This window comes from Choloepus didactylus, chromosome 8, assembly GCF_015220235.1.
Source record: "Choloepus didactylus isolate mChoDid1 chromosome 8, mChoDid1.pri, whole genome shotgun sequence".
Classification (NCBI taxonomy): Eukaryota; Metazoa; Chordata; class Mammalia; order Pilosa; family Megalonychidae; genus Choloepus; species Choloepus didactylus.
In genome coordinates, this window is record NC_051314.1 from 92,155,111 (window position 1) to 92,173,219 (window position 18,109).

The 18,109-nt window shown below is 34.8% G+C and overlaps 1 protein-coding gene across 3 annotated transcripts in view; it reads left to right on the forward strand.

The window, feature by feature from the left end:
• The window catches only part of NELL2 (neural EGFL like 2), a 448,103-nt gene that overhangs the window by 129,146 nt on the left and 300,848 nt on the right, over positions 1-18,109 (forward strand). For all 3 annotated transcript variants that reach the window (XM_037847584.1, XM_037847583.1, XM_037847586.1), the window contains exons 5-10: positions 10,122-10,295; positions 10,385-10,481; positions 12,114-12,186; positions 12,357-12,439; positions 13,335-13,463; positions 14,912-15,014. In XM_037847584.1, coding sequence (XP_037703512.1) covers positions 10,122-10,295; positions 10,385-10,481; positions 12,114-12,186; positions 12,357-12,439; positions 13,335-13,463; positions 14,912-15,014 — 659 coding nt within the window. The remainder of the gene's footprint in view (positions 1-10,121; positions 10,296-10,384; positions 10,482-12,113; positions 12,187-12,356; positions 12,440-13,334; positions 13,464-14,911; positions 15,015-18,109) is intronic.

Below are 18,109 nucleotides of genomic sequence, written 5' to 3' on the forward strand. Positions count from 1 at the left end.
AAAGATATAAAGATATATGGGAAAATCCTCACATTCCATCCCCTAATTGTGCTCCCTTAAAGTAACCACTGTCAACAATTTATCATGCATCCTTCTTGACCTTGTTCTTTTTAAATAGACAGAATGTGTACACACCTGGTTTTATACAAAAAAAACTTGGATTATATAGAGCTTTATTTTTTGTAATCTTAATAGTTTATTGTGTCATTGTTTCATGTCAGAACCTCACTTTTTTTTTACGAGTGGTATAGTGTTCCAGAGTATGGCTATATCATAGTTCTCTATGAATAGACAGTTGGTATTTTAGCAGTTTTTTACTGTTTTAAATAAAATATGTAGTGAGAACCTTATGCATATATCATTGTTAATTTGTGTTATTATTTTATTAGGATAGTTTTTTTTTATATTTGGAGTTGCTGGTTTAAAGAGTATGAACATTTAAAATGTTGATGGTTTTGACACACTGTCTTTTAAGAAGCCTGTATAAGTTTATGTTGTCACAAATAGTGTGTCAGAGTGCTTGTTTCCAGACATGCTTATACTTGGATAATATTAACGTTTTAAATTTTTGTTAACCTGATTGGTAAATCCATTGAGTTGCTTTTTCTTATCGATTTCTAGGTGCTCTTCACATATTGTGAAAATTAACCCCTAATTTATTATATATTTCATAGTGTCTTATAGAATGTCATTTTTTGTCTAATTTTAGTTACGGTGTATTTTTTCATTGATAATTTACATATTTTTATGTAATAAAAATATAGTTAATCTCTTTTTATTTTATGGCTTCTGTTTTATTCCATTTTCTCCCCTTTCTCATTCAAGGTTAATTTTCTTCTTCAATAGCATTATTCCCATAAGGATACAAACATGTATAGTATTCCTCACCAATTCAGAAAAGAAAAACCTCCCTTGAGTACACGTCCCTCAGCAGCTGCCTTCGCATTTCTCCAAAAGTGTTTGTATTCATTATCTCTTATGTCTCTGTGATCATTCTCTCTTGAACCCATTTCAAGCAAACTTTCTGCCTTATAAAGTTTTCTAAAATAGTGTTAGTCAAATGTCACCAATGACCTCTTGCTAAATTCAGTGGTTAAATCTTCATCTTACTTCACCCAACAGTGGTATTTAACGTAACTGATCACTCCCTCTTTCTTGAGGCACCTTTTTCATTAAGGCTTTGGGACACCTCTCTCACCTTTTTCTCCTCTAATCTCACAGACCACACTTTGGTTTCCTTTGCAGGTTTCTACTGAAAATGTTGAAGTGTCTCTCTTCTTTAATATCTAGATAATCCCTATAACTTCATGGCTTAAAGTGCAATCTATATTCCTATGACTTCCACATTCCTGTTTCTATTATGAACCTCTCTTCACTCAAGACTTGTAGATATAGTGGCCCTCTGCATGTTCTCTTGAGGTCCATTAGGTAACTTAAACATAACATATTTAAGTTTAAACTCTTGATTCACTTTTCCCAAACTTTCTTCTCCTATAATCTTTGTCACAGTAAATGGCACATCCTATCTTGGTCAAATCCAAAATTAGAGGCAAAAACTGACTCCACCATTTGTTTGTTTGTTTCTTTCTCAACATTGCACGTTGGCAAATCCCGTTGGTTCTACTTTCCAAATATTTCCAGAATAGAACCACTTCTACCACATCGACTACTACCAACCTGGTCCAACACACCATCATGTTTCCTAGGGATTATTGCAATACTCACAACTGACTTCCCTGTTTCAGCCCCCATTGCACCCCGCATTTAGTCTTCATCATACTGGCCCAAGTATTCTTTAAAATCTAAACTGGATCGTGCCACTTCTTTACTCAAAATTCTCCCATTTCTCTCAAAGTAAAAGCTAGAATCTTTGTGATGGCCTCAAGTTCCTATATGATCTGTTCTCATCTCCTCTTCCTCTCCCTTTTGCTCTTTAAGTTCTAGTTGCACTGTTACTTTGCTAGACCTCAAACATACTAGATACCCTCCTGCTTCAGATCCTCTGTATTTCCTGCTTCCTTTGCCAGACCAAACTTCTCTCTGATGTTCTCATTGCTTGTTCCCTCCCTTCTATTATATCTCTGCTCAATATCACTTTATCAGTGAGGTCTTTTAAGACCTTTTACATGAAATATCACCCCTTCTTCCTCTAGACTGTATTTTGCTACCCTGTTTATTTCTATGGCACTTATTGCCATCTGAGAAACTAACTTTTCCTGTCCTCCATCACTCATCTCTAAGTTCCAAGGGCGAGGATGTTTTCTGTTTTGCTTATTGTAGTATCCCTGGTACTTAGATCAGTACGTTGAACAAAATAAACACTCAGAAATTTCATGTTGAGTGAATGAATTTTTGAATGAATATCATGATAAGAAATTCCTCAGAATTATGATATTCTTCTAATTTTATTTATATTTCTTTAATTGTTTTACTTCTCACATGTAAATCTTTAATCAAGTGATATTTTCTGAAACCATTCCAGATGTACTTAGTTTCTGAATATATTTTCACCTGGCCTAAATCACACATGCTGGAAGTTAAAAGTTATTTGCTTCTAACCCCAATGTAGTATTTAACCATTTGCATTGGCTTTTTGTCACTTAGCATAGTTATCTGGAGATTCATATAGGTTGTTGTTTGTTATTGTTGTTGTTGTGTATGGGTGTGTTATTTTCAGTTTCTGAGTAGTATTTCATGAGCAGTATTCAATGGTATGGCTGTACAACAGTTTTTTTAACCATTCATCCATTGAAGGACATCTGGATTGTGTCCAGTTTTGGGCTTTTATGAATAAAGCTCCTATAAACTTCATTTACAGACTTTTGTGTCTTCATGAATGAAGACATGAGTCTTCATTTCTCTTGGATAAATGCTCAGGAATGCAGTTGTGGCATGATAATACATCTTCAGAGCATACTATTTACAAATGGGTTCATACCCACAAGAATATTGATTAAGATAAAGAATGTGTTTTTTTGTAGGGATAATTGATTCATTCTACCACAGGCCATCTTCTGGACCTCAAAAAGACATGTTCTCCCCATGTAAAAAATATATTCACCCTTCCCAAAAGTCTTAATCAATTCAGTAACAATTCTAAGTAAAAAGTCTCATCAAAATCAGTTGTGGGATTGGTCCATCTTAGGTCAAAATTCTATCTGTGGGCCTGTGAAACCTAGACAATAAGTTATCTGCTTCCAAAATACAATGGAAAAGCTATAGGCATAGGCATAGGCATAGGTATAGGCATAGGCTAGATACTTCCATTCCAGAAGGGAGAATTAGGAAGGAAAACAGGGGTCATGGGTCCCAAACTAGTCTGATACCCAGCGAGGCACAGTCCATTTGATTTTAAAGTCTGAGAGTCCACAGTAGATCAATGCCTTGTCCTCCAGACCTGTTGGAGGGACAGCTGCATTCTTTCTAAGTGTGTGGCAGTGACCATCTCTTCTCAAACACTGCAGAATAGGCCCCAGCCTCTCTGAGCATTGTAGTGGCAGCCATGTTCTCCCTGAATGCTGGGGCAAAAACTCCATTCTCTGTGAGCATTGAAGTGGTGGCTTCACTCTCCTGTGAACATTGGTGCAGAAAACCAATGTTCTGAGCACTGGGGAAGAAGATCCACCTTATGCAAAGGCATGGGTGGAAGCCCCTCTCTCTTGACCTGAGGAAATCTCTTCAGTCCAGACCTCGGTTTCCATGCTTCTGCTCTTGAAATAATTTTTTCTTCATTTTATCCCATCTCTATCCCTTTTAGTCCAGGTTGGCAGTGATTTTGCACATACAAAATTCTCAACAACCTTGTTGGCTTGCATGTAGTTCAAGGGGGTGCAAGCCATCAGACAAAAGGATTTTCCACAGATCCTTCCTAGATAAGTGCATTTCCAATACTGACTTCCTCTGAGATGGCTGACTGGATCCATGAGCTATATGTCTGATCTCCATGGCAGAGGGTTGTTTAGCTACACCTTGTATGGGGTCCCATTTTCTGGGGGTTCACTTACTAGAACCTCAGGGAAGGCCCTGAAAGAGCCAGTTCTGGCCTTAGTCTCAGAGCATGTTATCTTGATAGGCTGAGAATTTTCCAGTTTATCAATTGCTGGTTCCTTTGTGCTTAACAGTTCAGTCCTCAGTTTATCCTTTTCCTCTCTTATTTTACCATAAGCATCAAGGAGAAACCAGGCTGCACTTTTCACACTTAGTTTAGAAATCTCAGCTAAATATCCAAGTTCATTGCTTTCAAGTTCTGCCTTCCATCTGACATCAGAACACAATTTGCCAAGTTTTCTGCCACTTTATAAAAAGGATTGCCTTTCCTCCAGTTTCCAATAACACATTAATAATTTTCTTTTGAAGCCTCACTGGAAGCACTTTTAACATCCATATGTCTACTGACAGTCTCTTCAAAGCAAGCTAGACTTTTTCTATCAAGTGCCTCCAAATTCTTCCAGCCTCTACCCATTATCCAATTCCAAAGGCAGTTCCACATTTTTAGGTATTTGTAATAGCAGCAGCCCACTTTCCATTACCAAAAACTGTCTTACTTTTTCGAGCTGCTACAACAAATACAGCACAATAGGTTTCCTTAACCAACAATTATTTATGGTCTTGTAGTTTTGCAGGCTAGAAGTCCAAAATCAAGGTTTTGGTAAGGCCATGCTCTCTCTCCAAAGTCTTTAATGTTCTGGTGCTGACTTGCTGCAGTCCTTGGTGTTCCTTGGCTTGCATCTCTGCCTTTTGTGATATGGAAATCTTTCAGTCCTTATGTCTGCTCTTTTAATTTCTACTGATTTCTGGCTTCTACCTGTGGCTTTTTATTACTTCTGATTTTTTTAGTAAGGCCTTCAGTAATATGGATTATGGCCCACCCTGATTTAATTTGACCATACCTAAATAGAATCTTAGATGATCCTATCCACAAATGACTCCACACTTTAACTGATAATACATCTTCAAAGGGTCCTAATTACAAATGGGTTCACACCCACAAGAACGTGATTCAGTCTACCACACAGGATCACATAGTAGTTACATGTTTAGTTTTTTAAGGAACTGCCAAACTGTTCTTAGAGTTTACTATTTTACATTCCCACCAGCAATGTATGAATGATCATTTCTCTACATCCTCATCAGGATTTGGTGTTATCACTATTTTTTATTTTAGCCATCCTGATAGTTGTGTAGAAATAGCTCATTGTGGTGTTAACTTTCATTTCCCTAATGGCTAAGGATGTTGAACATCTTTTCATATGCTTACTTGCCACCTATCTCTAGCAGGCCATTCAAATTATCTATTTCATATTGGGTGAAATGATTCATATTTTGCCCATGTTATATACGGATTTTTTTTTTTTTTTTTGCATTAAAGTTTGAGGGTTCTTTATATATTGTGATACTTGTCCTTTGTCAGGTATGTGGTTTGCAAACGTTTTTGTTCCCAAACTATAGCCTATCTTTTCAACCTCTTCACAGGTATAAATTTTATATTTTGTTGATGTCCAATTTTCCATTTTTTTCTCTTATGGATTGTGTTTTTGGCGTCAATTCTAAGAACTCCTTGCCTAGTCCTGCATCCTGGATATTTTCTCCCATGTTTTTCTCTAAAAGTATTTTAGTTTTATATTTTATATTTAAGTCCGTGATCTACTTTTGTAAATTTTTTTTTAAAGTGTGAGACATAGGTTGAGTTTCATATTTTGCCTATGGATGTCCATTTGCTCTAGCACCATTTGTTGAAAAGAATATCTTTTTTTCCATTGAATTTCTTTTGCACATATGTCAAAAATCAGCTGGTCATATTTGTTGGGTCTATTATTGGTTTCTTTATCAGATGAAATATGTGTTTATCCCTCTGCAAATAGCACATAGTCTTGATTATTTTGGCTGTACAGTAAGTCTTGAAATTGGTTAGAATGATTCTTCTCATTTTATTCTTTCAAAATTGTTTTAGCTATTCTTTGTCTTTTCTTATAAATTTTAGAATAATCTTGTCTATACCTACAACAAATCTTACTACTATTTTAATAGAGTTTCATGAAACTTGTACATCAATGTGGGGAGAATTAACATCTTTACTATGTTGAGTCTTCCAATCCATGAAGAGAGTATGTCTCTACATTTATTTATAGCTTTTACTTCTTTCATCAATGTTATTTAGTTTTCAGTGTACAATTCTTATATGTGTTTTGTTAGAGTTACATGGTATTTCATTATTTTATTTCTTTGAGCATTTTAAAATTATATTGTACTTTAAATTTTTTTAAATTTTGTATTTTCAAAAATTTTGCTAGTGTATAGATGTACAATTGATTTTTTGTGTGTCTGTATTGTGTTCTATGACCTCGATGAATTCACTTAATAATTTTAGGAGTTTTTTGGTATATTCTTTGGGATTTTCTACATGGGCAGTCATGTAATCTGAAAATAGGAACAGTTTTATATCTTTCTTTCCAATTTACGTGCCTTTTATTTCCTTTTCTTGTTTTATTGAACTGGCTAGAACTTCCATTGCTATGTGGAATAAGCAAGGTGAGAATGGACATTCTTGCCTTATTCCTGATGTTAGTGGGAAAGCATTCAGTCATTCATCATTAAGTACATAATGTTAGCTATAGGATTTTGAATATGCTCTTTAAAAGTTGAGGAATTTTCCGTCTTTTATTTTTCTGAGCATTTTATCATGAATTGGTATTGAGTTTTGTTAAATGCATGTATCAATCAATATGGTCATGTGATTTTTCTTCTATAGCTAGGTAATGTGGTGGACTACATTAATTGGGTTTTGAATAATGAACAGTCTTGTATCCCTGGAATAAACCCTTCTTGGGTCATTCTCTTTTCATATATTGCTGAATTCTATTTACAACTAATTTGTTAAGGATTTTTATGTGCATATTCATGAGAAATGTTGATCTGTAGTTTTCTGTTTTTTGCAGTCTTCACCTGATTACTATTTTTTTTTTTTATTAGAGAAGTTGTAGGCTTACAGAAAAATCATGCAGAGAGTACAGAGTTCTTCTGATATATCCTTTCTGCCTAATTTTAGTAAAAAGGTAATAAAATATTTATTAAAATGAATTGGAAATTGTTCTCTCTTCTGTTTTGTGGGAGAGATTTTGAAAATTTGATATTAATTCTTCTTTTAATGTTTGGTAGAATTTTCCACTGAAACCAAGTGAGCCTGCAGATTTCTTTTTTAGGAATTCTAAAATTATGAGTTCAATTTACTTAATAGTTACCAGGCCATTCAAATTATGTATTTCATATTGGATGAATTTTGGTAGTTTGTGCTTTTTTTGAGGAGTTGGTACATTTCATATAAGTTGTCAAAATTTTGTGTGTAGAGTGGTTCATAGTGTTCCCTTATCCTTTCTCTGAATGCAGGATCTTCTTCTGTTTCATTCCTGATACTGGTAATTTGTGTCTTCTCTCTTTTTTTCTGGTCAGTATTGCTAGCAGTTTATTAATTTTGTCAAGCTTTTAAAAAAACTGGATCTTAATTTCATTCATTTTTTTCTATTGTTTTCATTTTCAATTTCACTGATTTCTGCTCTTCTCTTCATTAATTCCTTCTTTCTCCTTGCTTTGGGTTTATTTTGCCCTTGTTTTTCTTGGTTCTTGAGGTGGGAGCTTAGATTACTGAGCTTTTCCACTTTTATGATATATGTACTTGGTTCTATAAATTTCCTTCTCATTACTGCTTTAGCTGTGTCCCACAAAATTTTGACATGTTTTATTCTCATTTTCATTCATTTATGTATATATATATATACACACACACACACATTTTTAAATTTCCCTTGAGACTTCCTCTTTGCCTAGTGGATTATTTAGAAGTGTGCTATTGAGTTTCCAAGTTTTTGAAATTGTTCTATTATCTCTCTGTTATTGATGTCTAGTTTGATTCCACTCTGGTAGAAAAACTCTGTTTGATTTCTGTTCTTTTAAATTTGTTGACGTTTGTTTTCTGATCCAGGATATCTATCTTGGTGTTCATGTTTCTTGGGAATGAAAATGATGTGTATTCCACTGTTGAGTGGAATGTTTTATAAATGTCAACTATATCCCATTGGTTTCTGGTGTTTTTGAGTTCTCTATTCTTGATGATTTTTGTCTAGTTGTTCTATCAATTGTTAAGCGAGGAGTGTTCAACTATCCAAATATAATTGTGGATGTGTCTACTTATCCTTTCAGTTCTGTCAGTTTTTGCTTCACTTATCTTGTAGTTTTGTTGTTTGGTTCATACACATTTAGGATTGCTGTCTTCTTGATGGATTGACTCTTTTATCTTTATATAATGTCCCTATCTGTTTCTGGTAATTTTCTTTGCTCTAAGGCTATTAATGTAACCATTCCTGCTTTTCTTTGATGTTTCGTGATATGTATTGTTTTATTCATTTACTTTTAATCTTCCAATATCATTATTCTTGAAGTGAGTTTACTATAGATGACATATAATTGGGTCATTTTTTTCCTTTGTTACAACTGACAAAACATTATTATTACAATTATATTATTACCTATAGTCCATAGTTTACATTAGGGCTCACTTGGCATGGATTTCTTTGTTTATCCTATTTGGAGTTTGCTTAGGTTCTTGAATCTGTCAGTTTATGTCTCTTGTTAAATTTAGGATGTTTTCCTTCATTATTTCTTTAAGTACCTTTTCAGCCTGTCCTCTTTCTTCTCTCTTTTCTGGATTCTGGTGATCAAATGTTAACATCTTTTGTTATAGTCACACAGGTTGTTGAAGCTATTCTTTTTTTTTTTTTTTTTTCCTGGTCTATTTTCTTTCTGTTGTCCAAATTGGATAATTTCTATTATTCTATTTTCCAGTTAAAGAATTCTTTATTCAGTCCCCTCCTTTCTGCTTTTTAGACCATTCCCTGAGCTTTTTATTTCAGTTCTAAAATTCCCATTTGGTTCTTCTTTATATCTTCTTTTTCTTTGACAAACATTTATTTTTTAATTTTTTAGAGTATTTTCATAATTGCTCATTTTTTATCATTGGCCCTTTAAAATATGTTGGATAATTCTAACATCTCTTTCATCTTGGTGTTGGTATCTACTGATTGTCTTTCTTTTCATTGTTTGACATCTTTTGGATTCTTGGTATGGGGATTAAAACTGGACATTTTTGTATCATGTTCTGAAACTTTGGGTCTTATTTAAACTTCTGTTTTGGCTGGCTTTCTCTGATACCACTCCTAAGGAGAAGGGCAGTGTTACTTTGTTACTGCCTAGGGTGGGTGGGAATTCAGGTTCTCCATGTGGCCTGGTTGAGTGGGGAATCCTTATTATTTCTAGTCAAAGTGGGAGTTCCAGCTCCTCACATGGTCACCACTGATGATGGGGATGGTTTCATTACTGCTGGGTGATGATTAAAGTTCTGGCTTTCCACAAGCCTCCTCTGATACTCCCACTGTAGGGAGAAATAGGTGTGTTCCACTGCTGCCATGTGAGGGGTTGAAGTTCAGGCTCCCCATGTGGTCTCCATTGATGTGCAGCCTCATTATTGGCCATCAGGGATGAAAGTGTTGGCTTTCACCTTGGACTTCTCTGTCACTTCCCTGACATAGATGTGGGGGTGGCTGGTTACTGCCTTGTGAGGGTGAACTATAGGCTCCCCACTTGGCCTTTCCTGACGTGGATGGGGTTAGGGCCACAGTGGTTGTTTTTTTTGTTTTGTTTTGTTTTTTTGGTGGTGCTTGGGTGGAGTAGAATATTCATTTTATCAAAATTTTCTATCTTACTATGCTATACCTTTCCTGGTCCTTTGGCTAGAGAGAGCAGTCTTTATACTGGGACATTTTTTATCTGCATCTGTTGGTACTTCCAAGTTGCCAGCTTTTTTAACTACAAGTCTGGAATATGTAAAGCAAAAAGAAAACCTACAAAACTCATCATTGTGTTTTTCCTTGGTTCCCAAGGTTCTTAGCAAGTTTTCCTTTTATTTCCCTTATCTTTTAGACTCTTCTTAAGATTGTTTAAGTTGTTCTTATTGGGAGGAGTAAGAAAAGTATGACTATTCTACCTTTCCAGAGGCAGAGGTCATCTCAGTCATGTTTGAACTTTGTTTTCTGATTATAGTGGGTCCCATATGGTCCTTCTTCTCTGTGCAGGTACCTGGAACTGGAAAGCAGCGGCCATCGGAATGAAGTCCGACTACATTACCGCTCAGGCAGCCACCGCCCTCACACAGAAGTGTTTCCTTACATTTTGGCTGATGACAAGTGGCACAAGCTTTCCTTAGCCATCAGTGCCTCCCATTTGGTTTTACACATTGACTGCAATAAGTAAGTGAAACAGACCCAATCCATGAAATAAAAGATTCTGAGAAATGACTCTCTAATCACTTTCCTTCTCTGATATTTATTTTTTGCAGAATTTATGAAAGAGTGGTAGACAAGCCCTCCATGGACTTGCCTCTGGGCACAATGTTTTGGCTGGGACAGAGAAATAATGCACATGGATATTTTAAGGTATCTTTTGAGACTAACGTCTGAGCATAATGTGTACATGTAAATGCTTTATGATAAGTTTGAAAAAGTACATTTTGCATTTTGGTATGAAACAAAATAATTTGATTTATATAGTTTTTTTTTTTTTTTTTTTCTGTTTGTGCCTATTTCTCTTTGTTTTCTATTTGTGATTTTTAACACTGGCTTTTTATTTAGCCAGCTAAAACTATTTCTCTTTTTTTCCCAAATGCATTTGATCTTTAGATATTGCAGAGATGATCACAAGGCTGCAAACAGGACTGTTAACATGTCATTCTTGAAATTTGTCATTCAAAGAAAAATCTAAAATGTTAATATACAAATAAACTCTCTGCCACTGAAATATAACCATTAATGATACTTTTACAAGGATTGCTAATAATAGAGGGTTGAAAGCTCTTTGATATTCATTATTCATAGTCTCCCTGTACCCTAGGAAGTGAGAAAGGAATACATATAGATGCATGGATCCATCAAAACTAGAAAGTAGTCATAATTTATTTCTTTTTCTTTAGTGTTTACTTAGAGACAACAGTGTAGAATTTCATCCTTGTAGAAGACATAACAGTATCTCATTTAACTTTCTGTATTTTAAGCTTGAAAAAATAAAGCCCATGGTACTGTGAAAGCATCTGCACTTTCATGAATAAAGTCCATGGTACTATGAAAGTGTCTGCAATATGAAGTGGCTCAGTCAATGGTTGTTAAATTAAAGAATGGTGGGAGGTATATCCAACTTATGTATTTTTCGAAGTTGAGTAGGTATGCAAAGTTCATTATCCTCGAAAGGTGTTTTTAAAATGTACTTAAATATGGTCTGTTATGTAGCAGGTGCTTTGAATATGTTATTTCATTTACTCCCAGCCTTGCCAGCCTTGATGCAGTGTCTTTTGCATATGCATAAACCTGCTAAGAGAGGTTAAATGACTTGCCCAAAGCTAGGCAGCCAGTAAGTGGCAAAGACTGGGGACTGATTTCATGCTTGCAAATCCTAAAAAAAAATTAAGGCTCTTTTCCCATACAAAAGATGGCAGATGGGGGCTTTGAGTGTCAATTCTCTTCTCTCCGGCAGACAAAGTATTTAATCATGACAGTCTTTCCCATGGAGTCCAAGATAATCGAAAAATGAGAAATATTCAAATGAGCATTGCTTTCATGTTGTAGTTTTCTTGTCCTTTTATTTTTGATGATTTCAGTTAATTTAAATTGGCATTAGTTTCAGTGTTGTTGAAACCAGAACTGATTTTCAGGTTAATTTTAAAGGTCATTTTCAAGCCTTACTTCAGTGTCTAACTAAAAATAACATCTCAAAATAACACAACTATTGCCTCTTAATTATATCCTGACATTTAATCTTAAGGCTTTAAAAATATTATCAGTAAGAGTACATGGGTAATCACCTGTTTTGCCTGATGTATTTCTTTCCCTGTGGTATAAAGTGGAAGTAATATATTATTAAAGACTCTTTTCTCAGGGATTTTGTAAGTCTGTCCTCCTGTAGTCTCACCTATTTAGTCTGTCTAGTCTATCCTGTTTTCCTTCATGAACTTGACTTTTGAACATAATTTGGGTAGATGAAAGTAATACATATTTTTAAAAATTTTTCACACACAGGGTATAATGCAAGATGTGCAATTACTTGTCATGCCCCAAGGATTCATTGCTCAGTGCCCAGATCTTAATCGCAGTAAGTCCATTAGTTCTTGCACTGTGTGATGAAAAGTGTGCTTCTTGCTTACTTTTGCCCATAATGTCAGTTTGAAATTGGAGTTCCCATATATTAGTTGTCAGCATAAATTTAACCAGTTTGAGCCCCTTGTAAATAAAACTTGACCAATGTAGTATTTGTAATTCCAGCCTGTCCAACTTGCAATGACTTTCATGGACTCGTGCAGAAAATCATGGAGCTGCAGGACGTTTTAGCCAAAACATCAGCCAAGGTAAAATTTACTAAGAAATTCAGGGGGATAGTTCAAAAGTCCTTGAGTTCCCTTATAGTTCGTTTTATAATCACAAATGTTCACCTTTGAGAATGTTCTTATTCTCTACTGTTTGCTGAGAAATGTAAGCTTTAGCAGGCACTGATTCTAAATCCCTGCTCAAGGAAAAGGTTTACAAATATTCAAATCCTAACCATCTATATAACTAATGATTCTGTAAATCAGGAATGAGGCAGCTTAACCTGATTTATTGTTTACTACAATAGGATTTACTGTTTAATTTAATTCTTATCATTATTTCTTTTTATTTAGTTTTTCAGTACAAGGTTGGAGGTGGGAAGACACTGTAAAGAATTGTATCATGGAAATGGTCCCACAAAGTATATGCTACCACTATGTTACAATTGTAGTATTATTCACTAATATGTACATATCAGTTTTCCGTACAGTTTCACCAGACTGCTTCACCATAGTTGCTGATCACCCAAAGGTTATGCTGTCTGTTATGTGTTGTATATTGTATGATTACTTCCTTACATACTATAAATTTAAAAATTTATTTTTTCACTTGTGTAAACATTCATGGAATTAAACATTCTTTAAAAAATGGAAAATGCTTCTCTGTATTGTGGGTGATGCTGTTTTGAATTAGCCTTCAATTTATGTCTCATAAATTATGCTGTTTTTCAAAGGCAGGGAGCAAAAAGAAGAGGGGGAAAAACTTTTTCTTTTGAATTAAAGGCTTAAGTATATTTATTAAAAAGAAAAAATGGTTGATGGGCATAACCATTATTACTGCTGCACAATTAGGGAAAGTAGGATGCCTTCTGGAATGTTGTACATTTCTGTGTTGTTGGAATGGTGAACAATTTGAAACCCTTTCTTTGTGCCACAGCTGTCTCGAGCTGAGCAGCGAATGAATAGATTGGATCAGTGCTATTGTGAAAGGACTTGCACCATGAAGGGTACCACCTACCGAGAATTTGAGTCCTGGACAGATGGCTGTAAGAACTGCACATGCCTGGTATGGTTTCCATTTGAGTTCAGACTTAGGGGACTCGGATGCCTCCACTCTTTAAAAATTTATTAAAACAATGTAATCATGAAAATTTCAAGACCCATTTCCTCAAGACACAAAACTAAAGTGCCAGCCAACCTGATCAAATCTATAGAACTGAGTATTGCATTATTAAAAATCCTTTCCAGTCTATAAAGATGACGATGGTTTAGGAGTGCCATGAAATTTTACATATATTGGTACACACAAGAAGTTAGCAATTTAAATTATGACAGTTAGGTGATTCCTAAAAGGATTCAATTCTGTTATCCTTAATATTTCCAGTGACTTTCCCTTTGCATTTTTATTAATGCATTTTAATGAAGCTAAATTATATGCATTGTTAAATATTGTGTCCAGATTAGGCCATATAAGCAAATAATGGGGTTTAAATAAATCAGATGATCTTCTATAATTTAATACAATGGGATACAAATAATAATGTTTAAATGAATAAGATTTCTTAATTGCTTACTAATAATGTGAAATATATCTGTAGATTAATATTTCAGAAATATGTTCTTTTTCAAAGTAGAGTTCAAAACTAGTTTGGTGTTGAACTTTTCCATATAAATTCATCTGTTAAAGCTAGTAAACTGGAAAGAAGACATACCATTATGTCAATTGGCCTTTTTAAAAAAATTTTCCCTTAGTTCTCCTAGTTTATTCAAAAGCAGAATATCATGCATACAGAAGGTACAAAGGTAGCTCAAAATGCCTGCATGTGTGTTTGTGGGTTGTATTATTTGTATTTAGGGACATGTTATAATCCTGCCAAAATTATAGAACTCGAAAACAGTAAAACCTCCCCAAACTTTGTAAATGGGGGCCAAAAATCAAATTGAATAAAGTATGGGGATGTGGTATAGTGAGATCAATAAAATGACTACGAAAGCTTGAGCAGTTGGGAGTTCTGGATGACCTTCAGGAATCCAATTTCTTGTGATCCTGTCTGCAGTTTGGTGCTTCCTGGTGGTGTTGGTCTGCCTCAGCTTAATATCCATGGGGGAGATTCTGGGTCCTTTGATGGTAACAGCCTTTCTAGGAATCTCCTGTGTTGTTGGTGTTCATTTGGTGGACTAATCTGGCCTTACCTCAGTCTGTTATTTCCCTTCCAAATTGTGCCCTTCACTTCACCTCTGTCTTTTTTGTGTCCTTACTGAAGATGAGAACTCTAGCTCCCTTAAGTGCAGTGGCTAGGAAGATGGGAGCCCATCACCAACTTGTTATAACCCAATTTATATTACTGTGGGTGTTTGTACCAGGGAATTTTACTTTATACTAACCAAAGGGAGTAGTGCATTTATAACATTTTAAATGAAGTGAAAAGTTTGACATTAAGAAATAGATTCAAAAATATTTGAAGACTACAAAACTGTAACTTGGAAATTCTTTAAATATTGTTTTCTTCTCAGAATGGAACCATCCAGTGTGAAACTCTGATCTGCCCGATTCCTGATTGCCCGCTTAAGTCTGCTCTTGCATATGTGGATGGAAAGTGCTGTAAGGAATGCAAATGTAAGCATAACTTTTAAGATGAATACCTTTTTTCCCCCAAAGTAAAGCTTTCAAATCAACTATTGTCAGTTAACTCTGGGCAAGCTATATAGCGTTTGGAAGTGATGGCAATAGGAAAAATGCCTTCTCTTATTTTGGTTGGTCATTTCTTTTCCTTTTGCTATACTTGAATTCCAGCAGGGAATTTTTTCTTGGAAATTTCTGTTTTCTATATTGATAATAGTAGCAAAGATGTGAAGAAACTTACTCAAAGGCATTTTACTTATTATACTACTTGATATGAAAAACTTCCAAATAAGTAAAAGAATGGTCCATACTCAGCCACAGTAACCAAGGAAATCCTTGATACAAGTGACCTTCAATAGCAGATGATAGCCCAAACCACAGAGGTCCATGTTATTATCTGATTGTCCACTGTAGACAAGGGTCATGACCTTAATTCAGAAAAGCAGGACTCCAACCAGAGAAAGCTTTCCCGCCTTTTAGCAGTTGTTGTATACAGTTCAGTTCTTTGACTCATCTCTAGCTATTCTCAGATGGGTTCTATATCATTCATTCAATAGCAGGAAAGCATTTCATCTGTGTTATTAATGCTTTAAAAGAATGCACTTAAATGCTTGTTAAAAGGAGCATTTAAAATGTTTAGCTTTTTTTTTTTTTTTTTTAAACTCAGGAATAAATAGCAACATGTAGGAAAGCCGAGTTGTTATAATAAAGTTTGAAGAATATATAGGGGCAGTTGTATGTACAAATATATTCATACATGTGTATATACACCCACACGGTGAAAAACCAATGGCTGCTTTTGTTAGCTTATTTTTGTTTACCTTGCTCTTATACCATTGCCTACATGGTATACAGTGTGCTACTGCTGGGGAGAATGACAAGTTATCAGAGAAAAATCAGGAAGTGGCTTTGTAGTCCATTGAATTAATTCCCTCAGGAACTCATTTATATTTAATTTTATTAGACTTTACGTTGAAGCAAATGCATTTCATAGAAGTATATTAGCCTAGTCACATATATGTGGTGGGATCAGGACGAAGTGAATACAGCTGTTCTTATACAGGTTACCAGCTAATTTCCTTCATGAGAAGTAATCTAACTTTACTTAGGCTTATCTTAATAACTCAAAGCTCGTGGTGATGTTCTATAGCTTGCTTTGTAGGTGTCTGGAGGTAGGAGAAAGAAGGGCCCTAAATAGAGCTTTATGTTCTGCAGTAACAGGGATCATACTTTTTGCCTTGCCTTCTTTTATCCTTCACTCCACCCATACATCTATGTTGTTACTTGTAAATCTGATAGATTTGCATTAAGTGATGTCAGCTTTATTAGAGACAGGCTGATTGAAATAATGGACCATTGTGATAGTGCATTAGTCAGAAATGGTGAATTGGTGAATTTCAATTCTGATATTACCATTTGTCTCTGTCACTAACAGTAAGCTGTCTACTAAATCAGACTGATGCTTGAACTCTTCCCCAAAAGTATGCAGTTAGAATTAATGAATTGGTAAATATTCTGAGATTCATTAATACAAAATGTTTCTGGCAGACTTCCGTGTTAATGATTGAAAAATCAATTGTTTTTGCCTCATATATAAAACAGTGAGAACTCGAAGTAAGTAATCAGTGGGAAAACCACAACATTATTTAAAAAAATTGCCAAAATAGTTTGAGTCTCTCTGTTTATATGGATAAAAAATAAGAAGGATAAAGTTACTTTGTCTTTCTGGTCATCTCCAGCAATATATCAGATAAGTGCCATCAGACATTGAGTGTTTGTGACTATATTTATTTGTATTAGATTATTTGAACATCTACTTCTCGATAAATTCAACGTTTTAGAAGAGACAAAACAAATAAGAGATAGCAAGATATTTTCAGTAAATACTCACAGAATTTTTTTCCCCTAGGGAAATAAACATTCAGTTTATATGGATAAATATTCTTAGAGATATTTGGGAATGAGACTCTGCAAAGCATAATTTTAAAACAAGTCACTAAAAATATTTCAGGAAATGTGCTTCTAAAAAGTTTTGCACAACTTATTTTAAAAAAAAGGCAAATAACATTTGAGATAAGTTTAATAGTCATCCCCTAACTGACTGGTTTAGCGAATGCATATTTTCACATGTGCTTTAAAGTGGGAGAAACCAATAGTCTTACATATCCATGAAGTCTTTTTTTATATTTGTATAGATATATCTTTCTGTTATATATGAGGAAAAACAGTCTCATATTCTTATGTCAGTTTCTCCAGTAGTATCGTGGTTATAATTTATGAAAATTTCATTTCAGTGGAATGAAAGTGAAGTCCTACATTTTTTACTTTTGTTAAATATAAACATAAGCCTTCCTCCCAGGTCCTGCACTCATTCTAACTATCCTTGGAACTCTTCTGCCTTTTAAATGACATAAAATTAATAAAATACATTCTTTAGTGGGAACTGTTTAAAGAGATTGATTATTTATTGTTATTGAAGCCCTTGGAAGGGAAAACATATAAAGTAACTGCTGAATGTTACTTTGCCAAGATTGAAATGAGCAAAGCAAGTGCATGTGGCCAGTTCGATTTTGGTTTTCTTTATTTAGTGCTTTCAGGCATTCTTCCTTCAAGTTGTTTGCGTAATCCTGAGCAGCCCTGTTTTGCATCTTGCTTTATATTTTCCCTCAGTAACTTCAGCTGTCTTTTATCCTAATATAAATACCGATGAATAGCAAGAAGGTGGTTGTTCTGGGAAAGAAATTGGAGAGAATCAGGCCTGCACTTTTCTTTATTTGAATCTACGTAAGCGAAGTGTTGGGAGGAGGGGCTTAACCTTTCCTGCCCCTGTGGCTGAGCTACTGTGGTGGCCTGAATCAGAGAACGGTAAAATCCAGAGTCAAGAATGCCAACACCAAATTATTAAGGTAATTAGAATCACAGCTGTAATGAAATCGTATCACTGCCATATGTTATAAGACACTTACTCTGTTTCTCATTTGATTTCTCTATGTTTGTGTGGTAGGCATTATCTCCATCTTCCTAATAAAGAGGGATTGCTTGACCTGGTCAGGAACAGACAATTAAGTAGTCCCAGAGAAGTTCCATCT